This window comes from Cnephaeus nilssonii, assembly GCF_951640355.1.
Source record: "Cnephaeus nilssonii genome assembly, chromosome: 5".
Taxonomy (NCBI): Eukaryota; Metazoa; Chordata; class Mammalia; order Chiroptera; family Vespertilionidae; genus Cnephaeus; species Cnephaeus nilssonii.
The window spans coordinates 11,977,027-12,002,355 of NC_137076.1; the positions used below are offsets into that span (position 1 = coordinate 11,977,027).

The 25,329-nt window shown below is 41.6% G+C and overlaps 1 protein-coding gene across 1 annotated transcript in view; it reads left to right on the forward strand.

Annotated features, from left to right (window-relative positions):
• Positions 1-25,329, forward strand: part of EBF2 (EBF transcription factor 2) — a gene marked incomplete at both ends in the record, with an annotated part of 200,516 nt that overhangs the window by 141,554 nt on the left and 33,633 nt on the right. Inside the window, 3 exons of the mRNA XM_079770420.1 lie at positions 12,751-12,868; positions 14,378-14,508; positions 15,628-15,754. Coding sequence (XP_079626546.1) covers positions 12,751-12,868; positions 14,378-14,508; positions 15,628-15,754 — 376 coding nt within the window. The remainder of the gene's footprint in view (positions 1-12,750; positions 12,869-14,377; positions 14,509-15,627; positions 15,755-25,329) is intronic.

Sequence of the window (25,329 nt, forward strand, 5' to 3'; positions counted from 1 at the left end):
CCATTCCCATCATTCCAAAAAGAAACCTCATACCTCCCAATTCCCTTTTCTCCCCACCCACTGGCAACCTCTAATCTACTTTCTGTCTCTATGGGTTAGTCTATTGTGGACTTTTCATATAAATGGAATCATGCAATATGTGGATTTCCATGTCTGGTTTCTTTCAAGGTTCATCCTTGTTCAGCACTTCATTCTTTTTTTATAGCGGAGTAATATTTCTATTATAAGAATAAACCACATTTTGTTTAACTTTGCATCGGTTGATGGGCACTTGGGTTGTTTCTACTTTTTGGCTTTTATAAATAATGCTACTATAAATATTTGTGTGCAGGTTTCTTTTGTGAACAAATGTTTTCAGTTCTCTTGAGTAAATATCCATGTGTAAAATTTCTGGGTCATATGGTGACTCTATCTTTAACTTCCCGAAGAACTGCCAAACTGGTTTCCACATGGCGCCGCCATTTTACATCTCCATCAGTAATGTGTGAAGGTTCCATTTTCTCCATATCTTTACCAACACTTGTTATTTTCTGTTTGTTTGCTTTTAATTCTAGTCATCCCCTGAGTGTGAAGTGGTATCTCATTGTAATTTTGATTTTCTTTTTCTAGTGACTAATGATTTTGACCATTTTTTTTTCATGTCCTTATTGACCATTTATGAATCTTCTTTGGAGAAATGTTCATTCAAATCCTTTGCCCATTTGTAAATTGGGTTATTCATCTTTTTATTGTTGAGTTGTTAGGGTTCTTTATATATTAGGGTTACTGGGTCCTTATCGGATAAGTGAGTGATTTGTAAATATTTTTTTCTCATTCCATCATTGTCTTTTCACTTTCTGCAAAGTGTCCTTTCATGCAGAAAAGAATTGGCAAATTTTATGCTGTAGTCAGATTCTATTAAGCGTATAACCTTCAATGAAAGCTCTTTTATGTGGAGAAGGCTATTAAGGAGACAGGCTTGACTATGTGCTGTAATGGTCAAGTGAGAAATTTGGATCAAGTTCAAAATATGAAACAAAACCAGAGGTAGTATGTAATCATGGTGGTGAGTAGAATGATCTAAAGAGAGGGTGATTTAAGAATTCCTGGAATAGATATCTCATTCAGAAAGGAAAGGTAATAATTTTAAACCATGTAGACAATTAGTTCAATCCTCCACTTTTGTTATAGGAACAAACATACTTTTAATGTGAACTATACTTTTATGGAGATTTGATCTGAACAGAACAGAACTTATTTTCCAGCCTGAACCAAGCCTCTCTTTAATTCAGTTCAAGTCCTAAGTATCATGGGCATATATAAAATATTTATTGAAGCACAGTGGACTTTAACCCTTTTGTGACTCAGACCCCTATGAGAAATTGGTAAAAGCTATAGTTTCTATGCTCACAAAAAGCTACATTTTAACAAAGTTTTGTTTAAAATGCCAGGGGTTCCCAGACTTCTTGAAACATCTCTTAGGGTTCCACAGAGCCCTGACCTAAAGAAACGAAACTCATCTAACACCCAATGGTCATCCTCCATGCAATTTAACCATTAACATGGGGGCCTGACAGTGAAGGCTTTTCCTGATGATCTTCCCACTCTCTTGACTTTAAATGCCATTGGATCCCAAATGACTCCTGGATCCATTCCTCAGACATCAACCTTTTTGGAGCTGCAGATATACAGCTCTGCCTCCCCGCTGGGCATCTTCACTTGGATGACAGATGAGTATCTGTTTGCAGCTTACTCCCTGATCCGTGCCCTCCTCGTTTTTTGTTAAAGTGTCACTTCTTCCTCCTAAGTATCTGTTAAACCCATCTCTCCCGAAAAACTGAAAAAGGCCTCTCTACTCCTTCCTTGTCTAATCCACCCACAGCACGACTGCTAAACTTGTCTTTTCAAACATGTCACTCTGCTTACTGTGTGTTATGAATACCTACTGTCCATAGACAAAAGCTTAGTTTTACAAAGGCATGGCGAATAAGCATCTTTATACCAGGCATGCACCTAGCCTGATGTTTCCATGTGCCCACTACTCAACAGGCACACCTCATTGGTTTCCACTACATGGAATATTACTTGGAACCTTTCCACATGCTCTCGCCTCTGCCTGAGAACCCTTCACCCCTCTTCAGTTTGCGATTTCTACTCATGCCTCAAGACTACACCTGTGTCACCACCTTGGTGAGGCCTTTTCTGACTCTTGCTGTCAGTAGATGTTGATTCCTTCTCCTGGGCCAACATACCCTTCTCCACAAGCTACTCCAACACAATTGATCACATTGCCTTGCAGTCATTGTATGTCTAATAGACTGTGTGCTGCTTGAGGGCAATTAGTATGTTTTATTTATTTTTGTATTGCTCCCCAGTGCCTAGCACGATGCCAGCCACTTTGTAGGGCTCAATAAATTGTTACTGAATGAATTTTTAAGAGATAAATTTTAAAAAATGGAAGGAAGGGAAAAAAGAAATGATTTTCAGGGCCCCCAAAGTACCTTAATCCATGGACCACGCATGCAGAAAATCACCTCTGCCCTCCCTGAAATGGACCAATTCGGTGAAGCACCCAGATTAACAGCTCAGTGAAGGAAAGGACAAGAAATGTATGTCTAGTTTAAGCTGACAGGCCTGTTAAGACATAATGAACCCCATTCTTTATTTCTCTGCATCGTGGGTGGAGAGCAGGCAGTTGGAAAATCCAGAAGAAAATCAAGCCAAGAATAGGAGGAATCAGGCATGTTGTCATTTCCCACATTCACATTCTAAGACACAGTAGAAGTTGACAACAATCAGGGCTATTGTTGCCAAGTCACTCTCATAGATAGGCTGGCTGGGTCGGCTCCAAGTCCCAGTGAAAACATAGATGCACTTACTCATGTATTCATTCACCCAACCACTATTATGAGGAAATTCTGTGTGCCAGGCACTATCCTAGGTGCTGGTGATACATTAGCAAGACAGATAAAATTCTTCTCTCTAGAGAGACTTACATCTAGTGGGTAGATAAGGAAAATAAGATAAGCGATTTACACAGCTTAGCTGTGCTTCTCTGGAGTCTTCAAGTGACCGGCCTGGAAGCACAGGGGCCTATCATGGTGTCTTGAGTTGCCTTTTGGAACTCAGTGGTGTGGCAATGTAAGGGTGATGTGGGAGCTAAATAACAGCCTCCACTATAATAATAGCCCGCGTGGATGCTCTTTCTGATAGTTTTCAAGGTTTTCCACAGCACTGGCGGTCACAGGACACTCATGTCAGCAGATCATTTCCTTGAGATTGGGAAGCTTAGAAGCCAGGGTGTCAATTTTTCTCCTCCTGCCTCAAAAGGATTCTATTTTAAACAGACACGACCACTGTCCAGGGCTGGAGTGTTTTCCATCATATGGGCAGCACCAACTTGACATTAGTCATTCTGGAGTTGGTAGCAGATGCCTTGACACATCTCCAACCCTGGAATCATTTAAAAAATATATGTTTTTATTGAGTTTTAGAGAGAGCGAAAGGGAGAGGCATAGAGTGATAGAAACATTGATGAGAGAGAAACATCATCTATCAGCTGCCTCCTGCAAACCCCATACTGGGAATCGAGCCCGAAACCAGGCATGTGCCCTGACCAGGAATTGAACCATTGACCTCTTGGTTCATGGGTCAATGCTCAACCACTGAGCCATACAGGCCTGGCACCCTGGAATCATTGGAAAGGAACTCCTTCACTCAAACTTACAGCTTTCTTGTAATTCGGATAAGGGTTCTTACCGCCATTTGCTGAACTTTGCTGAGTGACTCTTGGGTATCTCAAGTTTCCCTCCTAAATTGCTCCCTTTTTAGATTGGGCCCACCAAAATAATCATTTTTAATACAGTTAAACTAGGGAGCACACTGAGATAAATATACAGGTCTTCCCATCCTTTGCCTCAAGAGGTATGAAGGGGCATATGCATTCCTAGTGAAATCAAAGTCATTTCAGGGGCCAGATCGGGAGCGCCATCAGTGCTGAGTGGATTCCTGTTTGTTTGGATGGGTTTGCACACAATGCCAGGATGGGCCTCCTTGAAGGGCATCTTGGGGGGGGGGGGACTGGAAAGGCGTGAGGAAAAGGATTGGTGCTTCGTTACACCCAGCAGGTTTGTCAGAACTCTGAGGAAGAGAGAAGAAACGCACAGTGGTGGGGAGAAGGGAACGGAAGGCACGAAGATCTCCTCCATCAAAGACTGACATGACTGGGGCAGTGAGATAGTGTGAGAGGCCTCGAGCCTGTTAGTGCAATCTGCTGGATGCAACAACTACACAGAACAATGGAGAAATTAATTAGATGACACAGACACCTCCTATACACAGCCAGCCGCTGGCCATTCGCCTGTTTGACTAAACGATGCAAGAGCAAAGGGCAGGGCTACTCATGTCTTGGAATGGGGCCAAGATCCATCCAACAAACCCTTATGATTTTTTTAAACCCCCAGCTCTTATATAAAACTTTTTAATGGCACCACCATCTATTTTCCTTAAATAAAAAAATGTTGAATATTTCTCTCACACTCGTTGAAGAGGGGAACAAGAGTTTAAATTAAGTCCAAATGGTAAAAATTTAATATAGCTCCAGCTGCCTGCAGGTTTCTTCAGTTCAAATCTCTCAGTTCAAGAGCTACCCCAGCTGCTCTGTGATCTCATCCACCATTTGAAGGCTGCTGTGCTACTGAGCAGCGGTTCAAAGCACATAATGAAAAGCACTTGTCCATGGCCTCTCCGATCAACAGGTGAATCCATTATCTGATGGTAAAACAAACCAGATAGTCCCATTTAAGAAATAATAATTATCTATTTTGAGTCACGAAAAAAAAAAAAAACAAACTCTGAGGGTCTGAGGATCTTTTATTTAGTCAAATGCTTTAAGCTTGGGGAAGGCTTTCTGTAGATTGCTTCAAGCTTTTTTGTTTGATGGTATAACCGTCTGCCACCCTCCCTCTGGCTTTTGGTGTCTCAAACAGGGACAGGAATCAGGGTGATAAGAATTTTGACCCACACATCTAGGAAATGTGTTTACAGTTATTTGTGGGAGAAAAGGAAAACAAGTGGATGCAGGTAGTTGTCTATGTAATTTGGGGGAGAGGATATGTGAGATTTCAGTGAGGTTAGGAAACTCCAATTGGGGCACTAAAACCTGAGCACATCCAAGAACAATCAGATGCAGCCCTGGCCGGTTGGCTCAGTGGATAGAGCATCAGCCAGCGGACTGAAGGGTCCCGGGTTCGATTCCAGTCAAGGGCATGTACCTTGGGTTGCAGGCTCGAACCTGGTCCTGGTCTGAGTGCATGCAGGAGGCAACCAATTGATGTGTCTCTCTCACATTAATGTTTCTCTCTCCCTCTCCCTTCCATTCTCTCTCTAAAAAACAAACAACAACAACAAACCACAATCAATAGAAGAATGTCCTTGGGTGAGGATTAACACACACACAAAAAAGAACAATTGGATGCAGAACTTCCTGGAAAGCAAAGCTCTTCTAGTTTCATAACAAGAGGCATAGATTCTTAAGCAGCTTATGGGGCATACTAGTACATGGTCCTGATTTTTGATGGATGACAGGTGATTCATGGGATCCCTGGGGGCAGCGTTTGGTGGAAGAGAATGGTCCAGCCAAATCAAGATGGCATCAAGTATGTTAAGACTCCCCTGGGGCTCTCAACATGTTTGCTAGTAAAATACTGCCCTTGACCATAGCTCTCCTACTTGGCATACATTTTAGATGGGGAAAACAATGAGGTCAAGGGAGCAGCATGAGGCCAGCTGGAAGTAACAAGTGCCTGACCTTTGAGATGATGGGAAATTTAGTTGTAAACAGGTTAATGATCTTTGAGCTCCCTGCTGACAGGAAAAGTCTGGTTTTTTAAAAAAAATTGCCATTTGATTTCTATACATATTCAACTAATTTTTTAAAGACAAGTTCTAAAAGATATCCCATTTCTAAGCCAAATTTGCCAAAATATGCCAATGGAAATGCTGTTGGCATACTACTCTACTTATGCTAATTAGAATTTGTTTTTAAGTTCCCAAATAACCATTTCAGTAACCTCAACTTGTATAGCAAAAGTTTTTCAACTCTTCAAGGCCTATCTCAAATCTCATTTCCTTGCTTTAAATGTCTGTTAGGTGCCATCAGCTCAGGTTAATTTTTCTCACCTTTGGACTCCTAGAGTATACAATGGCCACACAATCGAGTCCTCAATTATGTATTACTGTAGAGTAATATTTTCTGATTAAGTGTAGTGTTTGTTATGCTTCATCAACTACATGGCAGCTCCTTGAGGTCATGACAGTGTTTTCTGGAAGCCTCCCTGGCATGTAGCACAGGGCCTGGGAGTGTCAAACAAAACCTTTGACTGATTAAAACACAGCACTGCCTGGTTACTTGAGAAAGGATCTTCTTAGGAGTTATGTCATTCATGCCACAGTCCCCCTTCCTCGGTGTGAGCAACCCCAGAATGCCCTACATCTGTCTCCGCAGCAATCAACCTTGTGTTCTCTCATTTGGTACTTGATACTTAACTGAACAGAAAATTTGGCCTTAGGGGTTATGAAACAACAGTGATGTGCTAAGAATTCTGGGAATTACTTTAACAAAAGATGACAAAATCCATACTTGTGGTGTCGGTGTTTAGAGGTAATTCTGGAGACTCTGGCGTCCAGTAACAAAGGAGAATCTGGGCTGTAAATCTGGTTTGAAACTATGATGTGTGCCAAGAATAAGGTGGTAAGGAGAAACACAATTTGCAGTAGCCAAGTTGTTTGTTGTTAGCCTGGACTGAATTAGTGTAGGCTTAGACAGATTGCTTCATTAGATTCCCCATGTCGATGTGAGAATTAGCCAGTGTATAAAAACACCAACGGCGTATTTCTTCTCACTATATGGACTCCAAACATGGTTACCCCCCTACAACCAGAAGTCTGTCTTGATTTTCTCTGTCTTTTTAATGGTCTCTATGTCTCTTTCCTCCTTCCACAGGTGGAAAATAAAATCCCACATACTAGTTATGCTTTGGGAAAGCTGAAATAACATATATGGCAACTGAACAGTTATAAGGGAAATGCACATCATGAATTTAATTCCATTTCCAGATGTAAAATGTCATAAAGAATTTTTTTCCATACTTGGCTAAGTAACAGGAATTTTCAAGACCATTTTCTTTAGCTCGGTGAACATGTGTTTGTAAGTAGGTATCAGTACTCCACGGTGAGTGTGTTATAAATGCTATGCATTGTAGCTGTACCGAGATTAAACGACCAAAGGCCACATTCCGCTAGGAGGTGCATGACCCTCATTGAAATGGAGGGGAAATGTGTCTAATTGTAGAATTTGGTGTGATTTTCAAAGCAAGCACTCTGGTCCACACAGGGAGGTTTCTAACCAAGCTAATTATTCTCCAGCAACGGTAGAAGCTGGGATTCTCATCTGTTTAAAAAAAAGCAGCCAATTTAGTCATTCCACACCACCTTCATTTTGATTTATCTTTTTCTGTTACCCTCCTGTGTGAGACTTAGGCTCTTTGTAGGAACAATTAGGTATGAGCTGAGAAAAGCTGGCTGGGAGGAGGATCCAAGCTGGTCATCCCTCTGACTTATGTCCTTTAACTGAATTAGAGAGCTTTGAGAAAGATTGAAATTAAAAACCCAAAAGTGTGATGTCCCCAAAAGCCGAAGATCACACTTTGGATTAATTTTATATAAAAAATTAACCCAAAGGTGGGAATAAGTCATTTTGGTAAAAGTACCCTGCCACATGCTGATATTAAGGAAACAGTTCCTCTATTGGAAAATTAGTTGTACGGGCAGATTAGCCAATGTGCCCACCTAAAGGATAACTCCCACTGAGGCCTTTTACAGGCAAGAAAGAGCTCTTTACAACTCAGCTTCTGCCTTGTATAAATTATTAGAGGGAGGGATATGGGAGTGCTTTGGGGTAATGAGAAGAAAAAATATAATTTAAGAAAGCCAATCAGTTTTCTTGAGTACTTGTAGCAAATTGCTAACACAATCAATCGTAGATTTTGTTCTTAAGACTTCCTGCTGTTTTTCAAAGGGAGATACAAACTTTTTATGTTTCTATTTCTGTATAACCAGCTAAAACTGCCATTTAATTTCATGATTCCAAATGGAACCTACACTGTCACTCTCAAGCTAGTCTGTGTATTGCACTGGCCTCACCAAAAATTAGAGAACTCATTAAGCAAAATAAGGACTTGCAAAAAGTGAAAAACTGCTTTCACTTAAAAAAAAAAAAAAAAGGCAAGCAATTCCAATTGATCCCTACTTCTCTTTCTTGGAGCCTTGGCTTGGAGTTACCACATCAGAAATAATATTTGCATGAATATAATTGGTTGTTGCTTTTGTGTTGAATTGCAACGTATCAGTTGAAGAGAGCTATAAAATACAGGGGCATCGTTTTCAGCTCTGCAGGCTTCCCTATAGGAGCTCTGAGCTGAAATACAGACACACCAACTACGAGAAACAAATGAAAGCTGTCACCAGTGTCAGTAGCAAAAACCGGGGGTCCATCCACACAAATTATGGACATCTGTATTCCTAATTGGCATCATTTCGGGCTGTGCCAGCAGAATGGTGGTGCCAAGAGAGTCTGACAGCTTTAGAAAATACTAGGTATCAGGTTTAGGTGATAGGAGACACTGATGAGGCATAGAAGTTCTTTTGTTTGGAATACTCTCCATATGTTTGTTATAATACTGGTGATTATTAGTTTCAGGTACCTCCAAATGGCACCCCTTGTCAATACTAAATTTGCTGGCTACTTCTTAAAACAGATCAGCTTATGATCCTAGGAGAACAAGTGGTATTGATGGTTATATGATCAGGGGATCGTTGGCAAAGATGCCTACAAATAGTTAACAAGGTAATGGTAAGAAATGTTGACCTTGATTTGTTTAGCTAAGATGTAAAGATTTTTGAAGGTCAAAGGTGTCCTTGTGTAGTGTTTTGGAGTCTAACTGTGTCTGACCCTCTAACATTAAGCTGCTGTGGCCTGCAGTTTTCAAGAGTGAAGCAAACCAGGGGAAAAGAGAGAAGGGGGAGAGAACAGGAAATGGAGTGAGGTGTTTCAGGAAGTTGTCAGGGGTTGACTGATTGATTCCAGATGGAAAAGGTCAGCCTTCGTGACCCAGGAAATACTCACTAGGGAAAGAAGTTGGCTTGTGGAAGGGGAAGGCCTGGGAGTGAGCCGAGGCTGGAATGCACTTTCCACTTCCTTTAGTCTTCAAACATTCAGAAACTTTAACTTCTCCAAAGAGAATAATATCAGTGTTGTCATCATTCATCAGAAAACAGTGAAGGAAGTTAAATTTGGAGCTTTGAATGTACCAAATGTATCTTCACCTCCATAATGTCCTTCATTCTTCCAGAAATGGAGTGCATGAATGTAAAAGTCCATGTTTGTGTGTAGCTCCATGTACAAGAACAACAACCAAACTTGTCTGGTTTCACGTGGTGGAGTTTGTGAATTAAATCCTTTCCACTTTGCAAATTTGGTTTAATTGGCAAGCTCTTCTAAGATATTTGGAATATTAAAAATGGGAACTTATATATATATATATATATATATATATATATATATATATATATATATCTTCACATACATTTGGACATAATTTAAAATCTTGTAATAAATTTTGCAGACACTGAAATAATTCAGGTTAATTCCCTTGCTGTCATGAGAGGCCAGCGCTAGCCAGCAAGAGATTAAAATTTATTTCCATTGTTAATAGAAAATAATGAAGTGCATCTGAACCATCAGGGTATGTCATTTGGGAAATGTTCACTTTGGAACTGACTCTCACTCCACCCAAATGGACAATGATGAAATCAGCTGGCTTAAGAAAACCCCATATTTTGTGGCAGGAATGCATGAGGAGCTCTAAAGCACAGTATGACAAGAAGCTTGTGGAATGAATTAAAGTGGTCTCAGAGAGAATGATCTTTACATCCACGTAGGCCCCAGGCAGGCGGGTTCCCCTCACTGTGCTGAGTACAGCTCATTGGCAATTAAAGCCTGAAGCACCCTCTCATTTTTTTTCCCCCAGAGATGACAGCTATGTCTTTGAAAATCCATTCACACACACAATTTACCAAAGCGGTCTGATTCCTCTTTTTTTCTCCACTTTCTTCTATTATTTTCAGGGGGTAAGCATATACAGAAGTAAATGCTTTCAACTTCATGTTCCTCTTAACCCCATGGCCAGGAGACAGCCTCTCTCTTCCTTTGACTATGATGCCATCCCGTGCTCTGCTGAGATGGCCCTGATAATCACTTACCCAGAGTGATGGATGTCTCCCTCTTATGGTGGCACTACATGATAGGAACTTTCTGGAAGGGCTTTCTCCAGACTTTTAACATGTTAACATGAACACAATTGAAAACAGACCCAGAGCTAGACAGACTGTATCCCTCAATTGTGAGCAATTATATTGATAATAATTTTCTGAATGGCAACTGGAGAAATATTATGCTGTGTTTTGTACTAGTCAGATCATTGGTTATAACCCTAGAATCTGGCATGACAATACCCTAGATGTAGAAGGAGTTCAATGAATACCTTTGGGTTGAATGATTAAAGCCCACTCATGTCCAAGTATGATTTTCTGTGTGCTACAGTCATGCCTATGGCACCAGGCTATGTGAGATATTCCGTGGACTCATGGTTTTAGGGGTTTTCCCAAGCCTCCATTTTATTAAAGTATACATTAAAAGATTTAAAGGATACCATCTAAAACTCTGCAAGTAAAAAAAAAATCAGAAGAGTGTTGCCTCAGGAAGTAGGATTGACTAAGACAACTGTCTAGGGTAATAGAAATATTCGAAATCGTGATATGGTAAGGCTTACCTGCATGTATCCATTTGTCAAAATTGTACAGCTAAGATTTGTGCATTTCAATGCATGTAAATTTTACCTAAAAATGGAAATTCATTATACTATTCTGTTTATTTTGTTTACTTGAAATTATTCATAGTAAAAAATTTTAAGTGACATTTAATGAATCTTATTTCATATGAGGAGCTAAGGCAGGGTCAAGGTTTTTCCCCCCTTCACATAATAAGTAAGGAAGGGGTGGCAGAAAAAATTAAAGAAGAATATTAAAAAAAATTAAGTTGGGAGTAGACAGGAAGAGTCGAGTATAGCTCCTCATTATGTACCTATTCATTGCCTTCCTTGAAAAGTCCATACGTATGCATGTATGCCCTAGCCATGTGGCTCAGTTGGGAGCATTGTCCTGTATACCAAAAGGGTTGCAGGTTCAATTCCCACTCAGGGCACATACCTGGGTTGAGGTTTGATCCCTGGTCAGGGTGTGTATGGGAGGCAACTAATCGATGTTACTCTCATCTTTCTCTCTCCCTCTTCCTCTCTCTCTAAAAAGCAATAAAAACGTATCCTCGGGTAAGGATTAAAAAAATGTATACATATGCATGAATATGTATATCACAAGTTCTTTTCTTAAAAAAATTTCCATGCATAACTGACAAGTAAGACTCATATCTAGGATAGTTCATCTTTCTGGATCAAGTACGTTGGTGGTGGGTACGTTCGAGTCCACTCTATTCTGCTACACTTTCCCTGCTACTCTGGCCTTGGCTGATCTCTGCTTCTTTGAACTTCTTACATACTCCTGATCTGCAGCTCACACATAGAATTCAATGGAATCTCATCCCTTGTGCTACTTGCTTTATGTTAGCCATGTATCTCCAGATTGAACGTAAGGTCTTTGAGGGCAGGGGTCATGCCTGGTAACTTTTGGTCTCTAGCCCCTGTGTTCCTCTTTCTAGAGTCTCCCCGCCGTAGACTATGGGAGAGGCTCAGTGAGTAATGTCGTCTGTCCTGTTAACTAATCAAACAAGGCAGAGGTGAGGCAATTAGGAGGGGAACTCATCGAGGCCCCACACTGAAAGCTTAACATGTATTCATCCTTATTTTGTCTCATTCAGCCCTTGAGAGATAGGCATTATTTATGTTTTACAGATAAGAAAAATGGACATTCGTAAAGGTTGGTGACTTGTCTAAGGTTACAAGTTAGGAAGCGGCAGGCGTGAGATTTGAGTTCAGTTTCATCTGATGGCAAATCCATGCTCTTTCATTCTTCCATACCCAACTCTTCCCTTTCCTCTGGTTAGATACTGAATGTCCTGCATTCTCAACACTGAATTCCAGCAATCTGACCTTCTCGCCTAAAGCCTGAGCATCTCTGCCACTGCTCTCTAGTGGGCAGGGACACCACAAACAAGTCATCAGCAGCATCTCCATGCCAGCCTTACGCTAGCACATGTCAGAGGTGCAAGGACCCATTCCTGAGCTGGGAGAAACGACCTCCCAGCTGGTGCTCAGATCTTAGCCTCCTGATCACACACAGTCCGCCCCTTGTTGCGACGGTCAGCTGGGAATGAGTGTCCAGGTCCTTTGATAGAGAACTACATTTCTAGAAGCAGCAGGCACATGTCCAATTTCCCCATTTCATCATCTGGGCATAGTCTGAACACAAATATGTGATAGCACATGAGCGAAGGGCAGTCTCTTTTTCCATGAAGCTGTTCCCATAATTATAAGAGGAGGTGAAATGTCAAGAGCATGGCCCTGTCCCCAAATTCTGTTCCATTTCTTGTCAGCTGTATGGAAATCTGGCAAACAGAATTCTGGTACATTTACTACTTTATATGAAACCAAGTCCACTCTCCTTTTTTTTTTTTTTTTTTTTTTTACTTTACATATGCAGGTTGTGTTATCAACAACAGTGAATGTGGATGGACATGTGTTGGCTGTTTCCGACAACATGTTTGTTCATAACAACTCAAAGCATGGGCGGAGAGCGAGAAGACTGGACCCTTCGGAAGGTAGGGCTGTCTGCGGGCAGGGCGAGAATGGCAGACAAATGAAGTTCTCCACAATTTCCTTGTTTGAATTTCAAATTTATGCTTCTGAGTAGGAGTGGAGAAAGTACACAAGACCATGTGGGTTTTAAAGTGAAGTTGTAAACACTGACTCCCGCCTACTCTGTTGTAACCCCACACATCTCCCCGTGATGTTTAAGCCCCCGTGCCTCAGTCTGTTCCATTCGGTTCTGTGTTTTTCTTTTTGCTAGGCAGGTATTTCAGGCAAATGTAGGCCTATGACATCTTAGTTAAACAGGAACATTATAGTGCCAGACATGTATGAATAAGTGTCAGATGTGCCCTTAAACAGATTGTGGGCAAAACAAAACAATGTGCAGAATGAAACTGACACTAATTGATTTTTGTTTGCTTGGACTAGAAGAAATCATGGTCTGCTCTGGGTAGTTTTCCAAGTGCATTAAAGTAATTAGAAATACAGGTAACTGTTAAACTTCAACTTGTCTGAAAAATTAAAGCATATTGAGGAAGATAACTGACAAACCTAAGTAAAGCCCATCTGAGTTCTTCTCTTTCCGTCCCCACTCCCCACTCCCTGGAGTAGGAGGTCATGGACTACATGAATAGTGAAATTAGGGACTATTTTAGTGTGGTGCTTGGCTGTATACTGCCCACCAGGCCCCCACCCCAACTCGGCCTTTAAAATGTGTCTTGTATCATTTAAAATAGGAATTAATGAACTGAAAGAAAATGATTGAATCAGTAAAGAATTTGGAGTGGTGTTAATTCTCCCACAGTGGGCACTGAAGGGGAGAAGAAAACCCCAGGGTTCAGAACTAGGAACCCATCCAGTTTCTTTTGACTGATTGGATGTGATTGACTGGCTGTTCAAAGGGGGCTCATGTTTTTGGAATCCTGCCAAAGTTCTCTCCCACCTTTGACCCTGTCAGCTTTGGAAATGGAGTGATGGATTGACTTTAGTTATGGCCTGAAAACCATATTGGGTTCCTGTTGGGATGTAAGGTCCAGAGGCCTCAAACATATGGAAGAAGGGGGGAAATCCTTCATACAAAGTTAGGAAAGTGATTAGAAATTGTCTCTTGATAGAGCAGAACAAGCCTTCACCTATGACAGATTTTGCTTTCTCTTTCTCTGGCACATTAGCAGGCCTTGTAAATCTTAACATCTTAGTGCACAGGAGGTGGAGAGAGAAAAGGGATTTACACGTTTCCAGTGTGGTCAACTTATAAAAATATGGGGGAAAAGAACAAGCTCTAAAAACACCTTTTGCACAATTAGCTAAGTGTTCCATGTTTTCATACATAGTGGTCAACTCATTAGGCTTTAATGACCTGGTGAAAACCAACAACCAATTAAGGAATGATGGCAAGTCAGCAAAGCTCAACTTGAACTTCTTGGAATGATCAACAGCCTTTAAGAGCAGTCAGTTTCCCAAACTCCAAACTTCAACCACCAAAGGGCAGACCTGACTTTTCTTTTCTATCTTTTTAGCTACCCCCTGCATCAAAGCCATTAGCCCAAGTGAGGGCTGGACCACAGGAGGAGCCATGGTCATCATCATTGGGGACAACTTCTTTGATGGCCTCCAAGTGGTGTTTGGGACCATGCTTGTATGGAGCGAGGTAGGCAGGGGCAACTTGTTTTCCTGATTTTCTTTGGCCCAAAGATTGTTTGCTCTGGGTTTGTAACTAGTAATTCCTGTAGTATCAGCAGCATGAATGCACATTATTAAGTACCAAAGATTAGCTACATATAAACCACAACATTCATTGCAGTATTATTTATAATTGTGAAAAAATAGGAATAGCCTAGATATTGGGTAAATAAATGATGGAATATCATTCCACCATTAAAAATTGTGGGGTTTTTTTTCCCCCTAGCCAGTTTGGCTCAGTAGATAGAGAATTGGCCTATGGACTGAAGGGTCCTGGATTTGATTTAGGTCAAGGGCACATGCCTGGGTTGCAGGCTCAATCCCCTGTAGGGGGCATGCAAGAGGCAGCCAATCAATGATTCTCTCTCATCATTGATGTTTCTATCTCTCTATCTCCCTCTCTTTTCCTTTCTAAAATCAATAAAAATATATTTTTAAAAGTTGTGTTTTGAAAAAATTTTAATGACCAGGAGAAGGGTGCATGTTTATGCTATAATGCTAAGTGGAATAAAAAATCAGGACAACAGTTTCTGAGGATGTAAAGTCTAATTACGTAACATACATTCATAGAAAAGTGCTGGAAATACACTGAAGATTAATAATAGTTGTCTCAGGTTATGCAATGTTAATATTTTTCCTTACATTTTTCTGTAATTTCTAAATTTCCTAAAGTAGATATGTTCTACTTTCATAATGAGAAAACCAACAAGACATGTTACAGGAAGATAACTACTGATGTTAAGTTGGATGTGGAAGTTGCCAAATCAATATGTGAGGTCATAGCAGTATAGGAATTAGGGGGAGAGTATGATTATAGGGTTGGGGGTGGGGTGGGCACAAGAGGTGGGAGGGACTTGAGCTGGGCTAGTAGGAAGGAAAGGACCTAGACAGGTTAGGTTGAGAGAAAATTCCAGGGTGAGAGAGAAACATGTGAGAGACAGGAACAGTGTATTCAGAGTGTATGGGATGCCATGACTATGCCAGTTTTCCCTGGTAGGAGTAGTCCTGGGAGATTCTCATGTTCTCAGTATCCTTGGTGATAATTTCTATAATAGGTGTTTTATTTCCATGCCTGTTCATTCCTCAGCTCATCACTCCTCATGCCATCAGAGTGCAGACTCCTCCTCGGCACATCCCTGGAGTGGTGGAAGTGACTCTGTCTTATAAATCCAAGCAGTTCTGCAAAGGAGCTCCAGGGCGGTTCATTTACACAGGTGAGTGAGAAAATGATTCCAAAGGGGACTGGCACCTGGTTCTCCTTTGGTCTAATTCCCAGTCTCTCTACTTTTTCATCGTTCTAAACTTACTAGGTCTTTCTGCTTGTGTGGGAAAACTGGACTGGGTAAAAGGCATTGAATGGGGAAGTATAGACTTGATTCTAAATTTGTATTCTACTTAAGCAGTTTCTGTAGAGTCTGGGAGATGGTCAGGGCCGCTCATATATGGGTACCTCCTTATAAATTTAACTCTACTCGTACCTTGCTAGGATAGACCTTTATTCAAGCAACCAGACAAAAAATTAGACAACGTTGCTGAATATAACTAATTTTCTTGAAAAGGATTCAAGGGAGTTGCCCATTGATGCTGCAAAATGATTCAAATTGTTTTAAATTTTATGAAAGTATAAGTTACCTATTGTATATCTCAATATTTATTGAATATCTACCTTGTATCTACAACCTTTTCTAGGTGTAAGGTACAGGGACATAGAATACATGGTCCTTACTGTACTGGGAGTTTAGAACTTTTAGAGGAGGCAATGGTATATTACACAGAACAGCTAGAGAATTAGAATATTCAAAATGCATGGTATTTTCAATGAATGGAATATGAGTTCCAGGAAAAGAGAGTTTAGATGGACTAGAGTAGTGGGATGATATATTAAGGGGGAAATGGACATTTGTAAGGATGGGAGGATTTATATAGGCAAAGAGAAGGAAGAATGTTTCAACTATGGGAAACTCATGTGCAAAGGCCCAGAGGGTGAGGTGAGCAGGTGGCAATGTATTTGGGTAGACTTGAGACCAGAACTTAGTTTAGATTATCTAGGCACAGGAAGAAGGGAAACCACAGAACACCTTAAAAACCCTGTATGGTACCAAGAGTAATCAAATTCATAGAGACGGAAAGTTGAATGATGGTTTTTAGAGGTTGAGGGTAGGGAGAATGAGAGTTGTTGTTTAATGGGTACAGAATTTCAGTTTTGCAAGATGAAAAGAGTTCTAAAGATTGGCTGCACAACAAAATGTGAATTTGTTTAACACTATTAAACTATACACTTAGAAATGGTTTAAGATAATAAATTTTGTTATATTTTCCCATATAACAAATTTTACCATAATTTGGGGGAAAAAAGCTTTGATTGGGAGTTCGGACTTGATTTGGCAAGATATAAAATGACATTGAGGGTTCTCGTGCAAGAGAAAGTAACTCAGAAGTGCTGTCTTAGGATATATGAGTATAATTGATATAAAGACTGATTTAGGTAGCGGGGATGGGGGATGGCAGCCAAGGAGACCTAGAGAAACTGAAACCAGGATATTATACTTTGAAAGAGAAAATAGGGGTATAAAGAAAGAAATATATAAACCAAGAAAATACATCAGATATGTTATGACTTTCTAATAATATCATTTTATGGTTTATGCTCTCATTTGGACTCAGCCTCTATTCTGGTCTAAGTATCAATGTTTGCTAAGATATCAATGAGGAGTAGATGGAAGAGGGTTGGAGGAGATGGTCACAGAAGGGGGTGTAAATACAGGATGGAAGAAGTCTAGATGGGGCCTCAGGAGCACCAATGTGTAGGGCTCAGGATGATAAGGAGGAGTGTGTGAAGGAGAATAAGCAGAAGTAGTCAGTGGGGTAGGAGAATGCTAGGATCATGTGTGGTCTCTCAAGTCTGGTGAGGAATGGGTCTCATTCCAGGACGCTTTCCACATATAGAGCTCTGGCACCTCTATTTTCCCTGACATGGATGACAGGTCAGGCCTGAGAGGAGATGAGTAAGACTAATACCAATCATGGTACAACTAATCCTCAACTCTCTTCTGAATTAACAAATAATCTCCATACTCAGTGGGTCTATAGACATCTGGAGCCAAGTGGTGTGTGTACATGCGTGTATATATTTGTGTGTGCGCAAGCTTGTGCATGGGTGTGTGTGTGTGTGTGTGTGTGTGTGTGTGTGTGTATGTATACATGTGTTAACTTCCTCTGAAAGCAGGGGTTCTCACCCTTGCCTTCACTTTAAATCACTGATGCCCAGGATGGACCCTGGATCAAATAGATTTAAATCTCTGAAGGTAGGACCCAGGTATCAGTGTAATCCATCAGTGTTTGTTGAACAAACATCAGCTCCAAATTATGTTCAAGGCACAAAATAAATCATATCAGTATGGCTCTAACAGCTCAGTTCTAGAAGGGGGGATAGGTACTTGTAGATTACGGTAATTGGGTTGAGTCCCATAAGAGATGTAAAAGCAAAATGGGTTGTTGGAGCACTGAGCAGGGAGTAGTTGACTTTGGGGAACCATTGAAGGCTGTTCAGAGGAGGTGACAATAGAGTGACATTTCAAAAGCAAAGTAGGAACTTACCAGGCAGAAGAGTTTGTGGAAACAGAGTGCCTGGTAAAAGAGGAGTCCACATAACCATGAAAATAATAGATGTTATGCTACATGTAAATTCAAAGTATCATAGAGATAATGAGACATTGAAGATCATCTGGTGAAATTCACTCTTTTGCAGATGAGAAAAGTGAGGTTCAGGGAGAAGTGACTTGCCCACAATTGTCCATTATATTCCAGGTGGAGTCAGAACAAGGACCCAGGTGTCTTCCCATCCCGCCTGGGGGGTCTTTTATTTAGCATACTAGAGGCCCAGTGCACAAAAATTCGTGCACTGAGGGGGGTGGGTCCCTCAGCCCAGCCTGCCTCCTCTCACAGTCCAGGAGCCCTCAGGGGATGTCCTACTGACGACTTCCCTCTGTGGGAGGCGACCAGGCTGATCAGGGGAAAGTGCCGCCTCCATCACCCTGCTGCTGTTGCCACTGCCAGCCACCACAGCCGCCAAGGTGTTTTCATCAACACGAAGTCCAGTCCCTTCACCATGAAAAAAATGACAAACATTTTCAAGATGTCTCTTTCATAGGATATGTCCTTCCTTCCTTCCTTCCTTCCTTCCTTCCTTCCTTTCTTTCTTTCTTTCTTTCTTTCTTTCTTTCTTTCTTTCTTTCTTTCTTTCTTTCTTTCTTTCTTTCTCTCTCTCTCTCTCTCTCTCTCTCTCTCTCTCTCTCTCTCTCTCTTTCTTTCTTTCTTCCTTTCTTTCTTCCTTTCTTTCTTTCTTTCTTTCTCTTTCTCTCTCTCTCTCTCTCTCTCTCTCTCTCTCTCTCTCTCTCTCTCTCTCTCCTTTCGTCTTTCTTTCTTTCTTTCATCCTCACCTGAGGGTATTTTTCCATTGATTTTTAGAGAATGTGAAAAGACAGAGAGAAACATCAATGTGAGAGGGACACTTCGATTGGTTGCCTCCTGCATGAGCCCTTACCTGGGCCCCGGCCAGGGAGGAGCCTGCAACCTAGGTACATGCCCTTGACCAGAATTGAACCCGGGCCCTGCAGTCTGCAGGCTGAGGCTCTATCCACTGAGCAAAACCGGCTAGGGCAGTATATGACATTTCCTAGCCCCTCCAGCAGCGGACCTTTGTTTTTTCCTCCAGGAGTGTGGTGGAAAAACCCTAGATCACCTTCTTGGATTCTTATTACCCAAGTTACCAAGAACACTGTGAATGGCACACCAGGAGCTTAGCCAATGAGCAGTCAGAAAAGGTATTTCCTCTGCAGCTCACGTGCACAGGCAGGACTGGCAGGCCCTCTTCTCTCCGGGCCTGTGCTATCCGTGGTTTGCCTCACTGCGCACGCAGCCTCCTCCTGAGTGGTCCTGATGTTATGGCATCCTGGACAATTTGCATATTACCTCTTTATATATACAGATAGTGTTGTCAAAGAGATCTCTTTTCCTAATGAGCCATTAATGACTATTTATGAAATAAATAGATCTTGAGCACATGCACTAGGCTCAGCACTGTGCTCTGTGCCGGGGATACTGCAGATGGTTCTTGCTTCCTCAGTGTCACAATGTAGTGATGTAAAGGTGGACTGCTCATGCTCTAGAGTCACACTGCCTGCATGCACAGCTTGGCTTGCCTCTAAATAGTTCACAAATCTTGGGTAAGTGACATAAACTCTTAGTTTCTCACGTATCAAATGGGCTACCTACCTCTCAGAGCTGTGGTGAGGATAAGTAATAGAAACAGTGGTGTGCTGGTAAAAGTTTAACAACCAGGTCTCCAGGTTCAAGGTGAGGTTGGGGGAAACATTGGTTTGTAGCATTTGCTGATTTCCATGGTGCAAATAGTCTCCCCCTGGCTCATTTCAAGCTACCAATATGACATCAAGCAGCTCACAAAATTCCTGAAAATTTAACAACGTGCCCTCATAAGCCAGCTCTAGAACACCTCTGCATGGAAGACATTTCGAAGAGAGAGCAACTAGATCTTATTATTCAAAAGGTGCTTATTATTCATATTATTCTTGTTATTTCTATTAGTCTTAATATCATGGAGACTGATGAATGAGAAGTTACAGGTGCTATGAGGATTAAAAGTTGTATAGGATGCTGTGGATATATGCCAGGGAAGTTGAACCTTCTTGAACTGAGATGATAGGGAAGGCTAAGAACAGTCCAAACACAGAAAACAATACATGCAAAGGTCCTGGGGTAGAAAAGAACATGGGATATATTTGATGGCCACTATGAACAAGGCAGAGAGAATGAGTTAAAGAGAGGTTGGGTTCAAGCTGGAAAGGAGGGTTTGGGCTGCTTGTTTGGTCCTACCCCTAATGCACACTAAGGATGTTTTCAATCCATATGGAAACACGGGGAGACATTGGAGTGTTTTAAAGCTGGGGAATCTGTGATAAGATTTGCTTTTTTAAAGATTATTCTGGCTGCAGTGTAGAGAATGGTGTGGAAGTCAGGGAGGATTCAGGGAGGTCAGTTGGAGGCCAGTGTGGTGGCCCCGGCCAGAAATGATGGCAGCTTGGACGAGCATGCTGGTAGCGGGGACAAGCTGAAGTGGATGAAATTTAGGAGGTAGCATTGACGGGACTTGATGATTGATTGGATAGGGTAAAGGTTGGGAAAGGGAGGGGAGGGGAAGACTCTCAGGTTTCAGGTTTGAAAAATTGGGTGGGTATAGTTTAGAAAGTGATTTTTAAAAAGGTATAAAGTGCTAAAGGGAGTTCAGGGGAAGGACAAAATCCTTCCAGCTGGCGGGGAGGTGGGGAGATTTAATATTGTAAAGATGTCAATTAGTAAATAAATTTCACACAATGCCAATCAAAGTACCCACAAAATGTTTGGGGAAACTTTACAAAAGTTCACTGAGGTGCTAAAATAGAACCTCTCATTTTGAAAAATGAGAGGGCTTTGCCCTACCAGACATTAAAACCAATGTTAAGTTTCAGTAATTAAAAGAATACGGGACTTTGCAAGAACATATAGAAATGTCACGCAACAGAAGAGGGTAGTTAGAAATAAATAGGTTGTAGCCCTGGCTGGGTGGCTCAGTTGGTTGGAATGTCGTCCTGTACACTGAAAGGTGGTGAGTTTGATTCCCTGTCAGGGCACATACCTAGGTTTTGGGTTCGGGGCATGTGCAGGAGGCAACCAATCGATGTTTCTCTCTCATATTGATGTTTCTTCTCTTTCTCTCTCGTTCCCTCTTTCCCTCTCTCCCTTTCTTTCTCTCTAAAAATCAATAAAAGCATATCCTCCTGTGAGGATTTAAATAAATAAATAAGTAGTTTGTGTATACGTGAATGGTGTAAATATATAAGTATCTATATAGGTGAGGAGCCATCTCAGGTCCACATGGAAAATATGGAATATTCAACAAATGGTGTTGGGCCAACTGGTCAAGCATTGAAAAACAGATACCTAATTTCATATCATAACCGAAACATATGTGAATTAAATAATTTTAACAAAAAATGTAGACATTTCAAACAATTATTATAAACTTGAGCCCTGCCAATCTTGTACAGAAACCATCAAGCATAAATATGTGATTACATAAAGAAAATTTTAAATAAAAAAGGAACAAATTAGGAACATATTTGTTATATATGACATATGGTCTTATGTATAAAAAGATTCAATCATTTGTTCAGCGAAAGTTTATTTTATGCCTACTGTTTTTCATTCACTATGTTGTGTATGCATTGTGGATAAAGGGGTGAATGTTAGCTATCTTACAAATTAAGGAGAAAAAGAAAAATATCTTAAATTAAAAGCTAACAAAGAATATCAGGAGTTATGTCAGGAAGGAATACAATTAAGCAACAACGTATTTTTAAAATATCCCAACCACATTAATAATCAAATAATGCAAATTAAGCAACTACATGATAACAGTTTTCCCCTAGCAAGTTGGAAAATATTTTTTTAACAAATAAAAATACCCAGGTTGGCAAAATTAGGAGTGGAAACTTTCTAACAATACTGTAGGGAGGTAGATGACTCTGGGAGAGGACCCTTTTGGCATGAACCTTAAAAATGTATGTGCCCTTTGACCTCACATTCTACTTTCAGGAACATATACTAAGGAAACAAATGAGTCTTCCTGAAGGCTGTTTACTGAAGCACAGATTATAGTAGTGAAAAATTGAAAGCATCCTTAGTGTTCATTAGGGGACTTATTAAATAAATAATAGAACATCCTTTCACTGAAACACTTTTGGACATTAAAAGTAAAGCTGTGGATGGATACTTAGTTACATGAAAGATGTCTATGATATAGGTGTGTGTGTGTTTAGAAAAATCTTAAAAACTATATACACAGTATGGTCCAATTCTTACATATAGGAAGAAATAGTTGTGTAAAAAACCCAAGAAAGGTATGGAAGCCTATATACCAAGGTGTTAACAGTAATGGGCTTTGGGTCTTAGCATTATTTAATTTTTTTTCATTTTGCTTACTTACACAGTTGAGCCTTGAACAAGGTGGGGGTTAGGGACGCAGACCCCTAACACAGTTGAAAATATGCATAAAACTTTCGATGCCCCAAAACTTTAGTCACCTCTCAGTACCTGTGGTTCCAGGACCCCTTTGGATACCAAAATTCCAGGATGCTCAAGCCTCTTATATAAAACTAGAGGCTCAGTGCACGAATTCATGCATGGGTGGGGTCTCTTGGCCTGGCTGGTGATCAGAGCCGATCAGGGGTGTTTGGGGGAGGGACCGCGGGAGGTTGGCCCCAGCAGCAAATTAACCAATGGCCCATTCCACCAGGAATCAGGCTTCCTCCTCCCTCCTGTCAGGATCAGGGTGCAGGTGAACCAGATTCAGGGATATGAGGGCCCCAGCAGCAAGGTCTGGGTCAGTGTGCATCATAGCTACCGGCTGGTCATCTGGTCGTTCTGGTCATTCTGGTTGTTCGGTCATAATGGTTGCTTAGGCTTTTATATATATAGATGATATAGAACAATGTATACAGCTGGCCCTCTGCACCCACCGATTCCCAGCCATGGATCAAAAATACTGTTTTCCAGCCATGGCTGTTTGAATCTGCAGATGCAAAACCCAGGGATATGGAGGACTGACTGTATATTTATTGAAGAAAAAAAAAGCTGCATGTAAATGGGCCTGTGCAGTTCAAACCCATGTTGAATAATTTTATTATTTTCTAATAAAATTAATTTTAATTAAACATTGAATGAAGAGCCCTGGCCAGTGTTGCTCAGTTGTTAGAGTGCCATTCTGTGCTCTGAAGGGTCTCGGGGATCAATTCTTGGTCAAGGGCATGTACGTGTCTTGCAAGTTCAACTCCTGGCCCTGCTCAGGGCACGGGTGGGAGGCAACCAATTGATGTTTATCTCTAAAATCTCTCTCTCTCTCTCTCTCTCTCTCTCTCTCTCTCTCACTCTCAAATCAATGGACAAATATCCTCAGGTGAAGATTAAGTAAAAAAAAAATTAAATGAAGAAAATATGATGTGAAAATTAGTGTCATACATATTTAAATACTGACACAGCACTTGATTCTCTAGATACAAAGAACGTGTTTCCAGCCAGGGAAGCAGTGGGGCTTCTTCCAGAAGGCAGCTTCGGGAAGGAAGGACCTGAGGGGCAGTTGGGGGTGAGAAGCGTGGGGAGACAATAGCATGTTCTCTCACAATCAGGGAAGAAAACAGAAATACACTGTTCAGGATGGCTCCGGAGGCTGCCACCGTCTCTAAAACCTTCCACCTTTAGGTTATTGGGCCAAATGCAACGCAGGTTGGTGGAGACAAGTGGCTGATGTTGTCCATTGAGGGATTCAGACTCCACAGGAGATGGGTTGGTGGCCTCTTGTCTTGCCTGCCCAACAAGCAGCCACTGATGTGGAAAGCTAATTTACAACCTGTTGGGAATCAGTCCAGTGGCGGGATAGGCAGTAACTTCCCAGCTGATGAAGATGGGGCTGCTCTAAGAGTTGAGGCCTACCTCAGCGAACCTAGAGTGCCACGGCCTCTTCCCCTGGAGGTGACAGACAGAGGCCTCTCGGGGCTCCAGGCAGCCTGGCCTCCTGAGCCCCCCATTCTGAGCCTCTTGGAAGATCAACACCCCCGGGCTCATATCCAGTGCTTAGCTACAGAATAGTGCATCAGATACCACCCTGGGCCCAGGCAAATTCTCAGCTCTGGTGGGGATGTGGGAAATAGAATCTGGATTCCAGAGGAAAAGAACTTGAAGCCTGGAGCGCTGCAGTGGGAACAGAGTGAGCAGGCGGGTGGAGGGATTGGTGGGGGGGGAGTTAAGCGGAGACAACTGGACTCAGCCAGAGACCTGCTTTTAGATGCCAGTCAGGTCATTGATAGCTTGTTTTTTGTCAAGTCCCCTCACCACTCTGAGCCTCTTTTTCTTCCTCTGCAAAACTCTGATACTAATCCAACTATTACCCAGAGGTGTTTCCCTAATTTGGCTGAGCTTGAGAATCATGCTTGGCCCTATTCCAGATATACCGAATCATACTCTCCTGGTAGGCTCTGGAATCTGTATTTTAAACAAAGAAATGAGTTCGGGAAACCTGAATCCTACTCACCAGGCTGGTGTAGAGACGTTCTGGCATGTAGAGTGCTCTGCAACGTGGGGCAGTTCTGATGAGACTGAGTCATTGTACCGTGAACACAATAGGATTTAGTCTTAGGTGGAACTTCCTAGAAGGAGACTCAAAAAGTAGGAGGTGGGTAAAGAGCCTCTGGAGTACCTCCTCTTCTTCAGCCCCAACCTTACCACAAACATTCTAAGTCCATGGTCCACATTGGTGGTTCCTGTATCCAAGGACACACCACCATAAAAAACCCAAGCCTATTAGATGTAACTTGTACACTAATAAAAGAGAAAGATTCAAATTGACCATACCTTCACAACGCCCACCATCCAATCAGGAGTGAGTATGCAAATTAACCCAACAAAGATGGCGGGTTAATTTGCATATGCAGGCACTGAGCAGCCGGGGGCGGGGCGGGATGCTTGCGTTGTCACAGGTGTTCGGTATCGCCCCAGCCGCTCAGGGCCTCTGGGCAGTGTGGGAAGGCGGGGCCAGAGTGGAAAGGTGGTGCTGGCAGCCAGGGAAAGGAAGGCCCATTCTTGCATGAATTTTTGTGCATCAGGCTTCTAGCCCAGGTATAATTAGCCAAAATGCAGTAATCAGCTCCCCATGGTTGTTGCTGCCAAGAACAGCATAAAC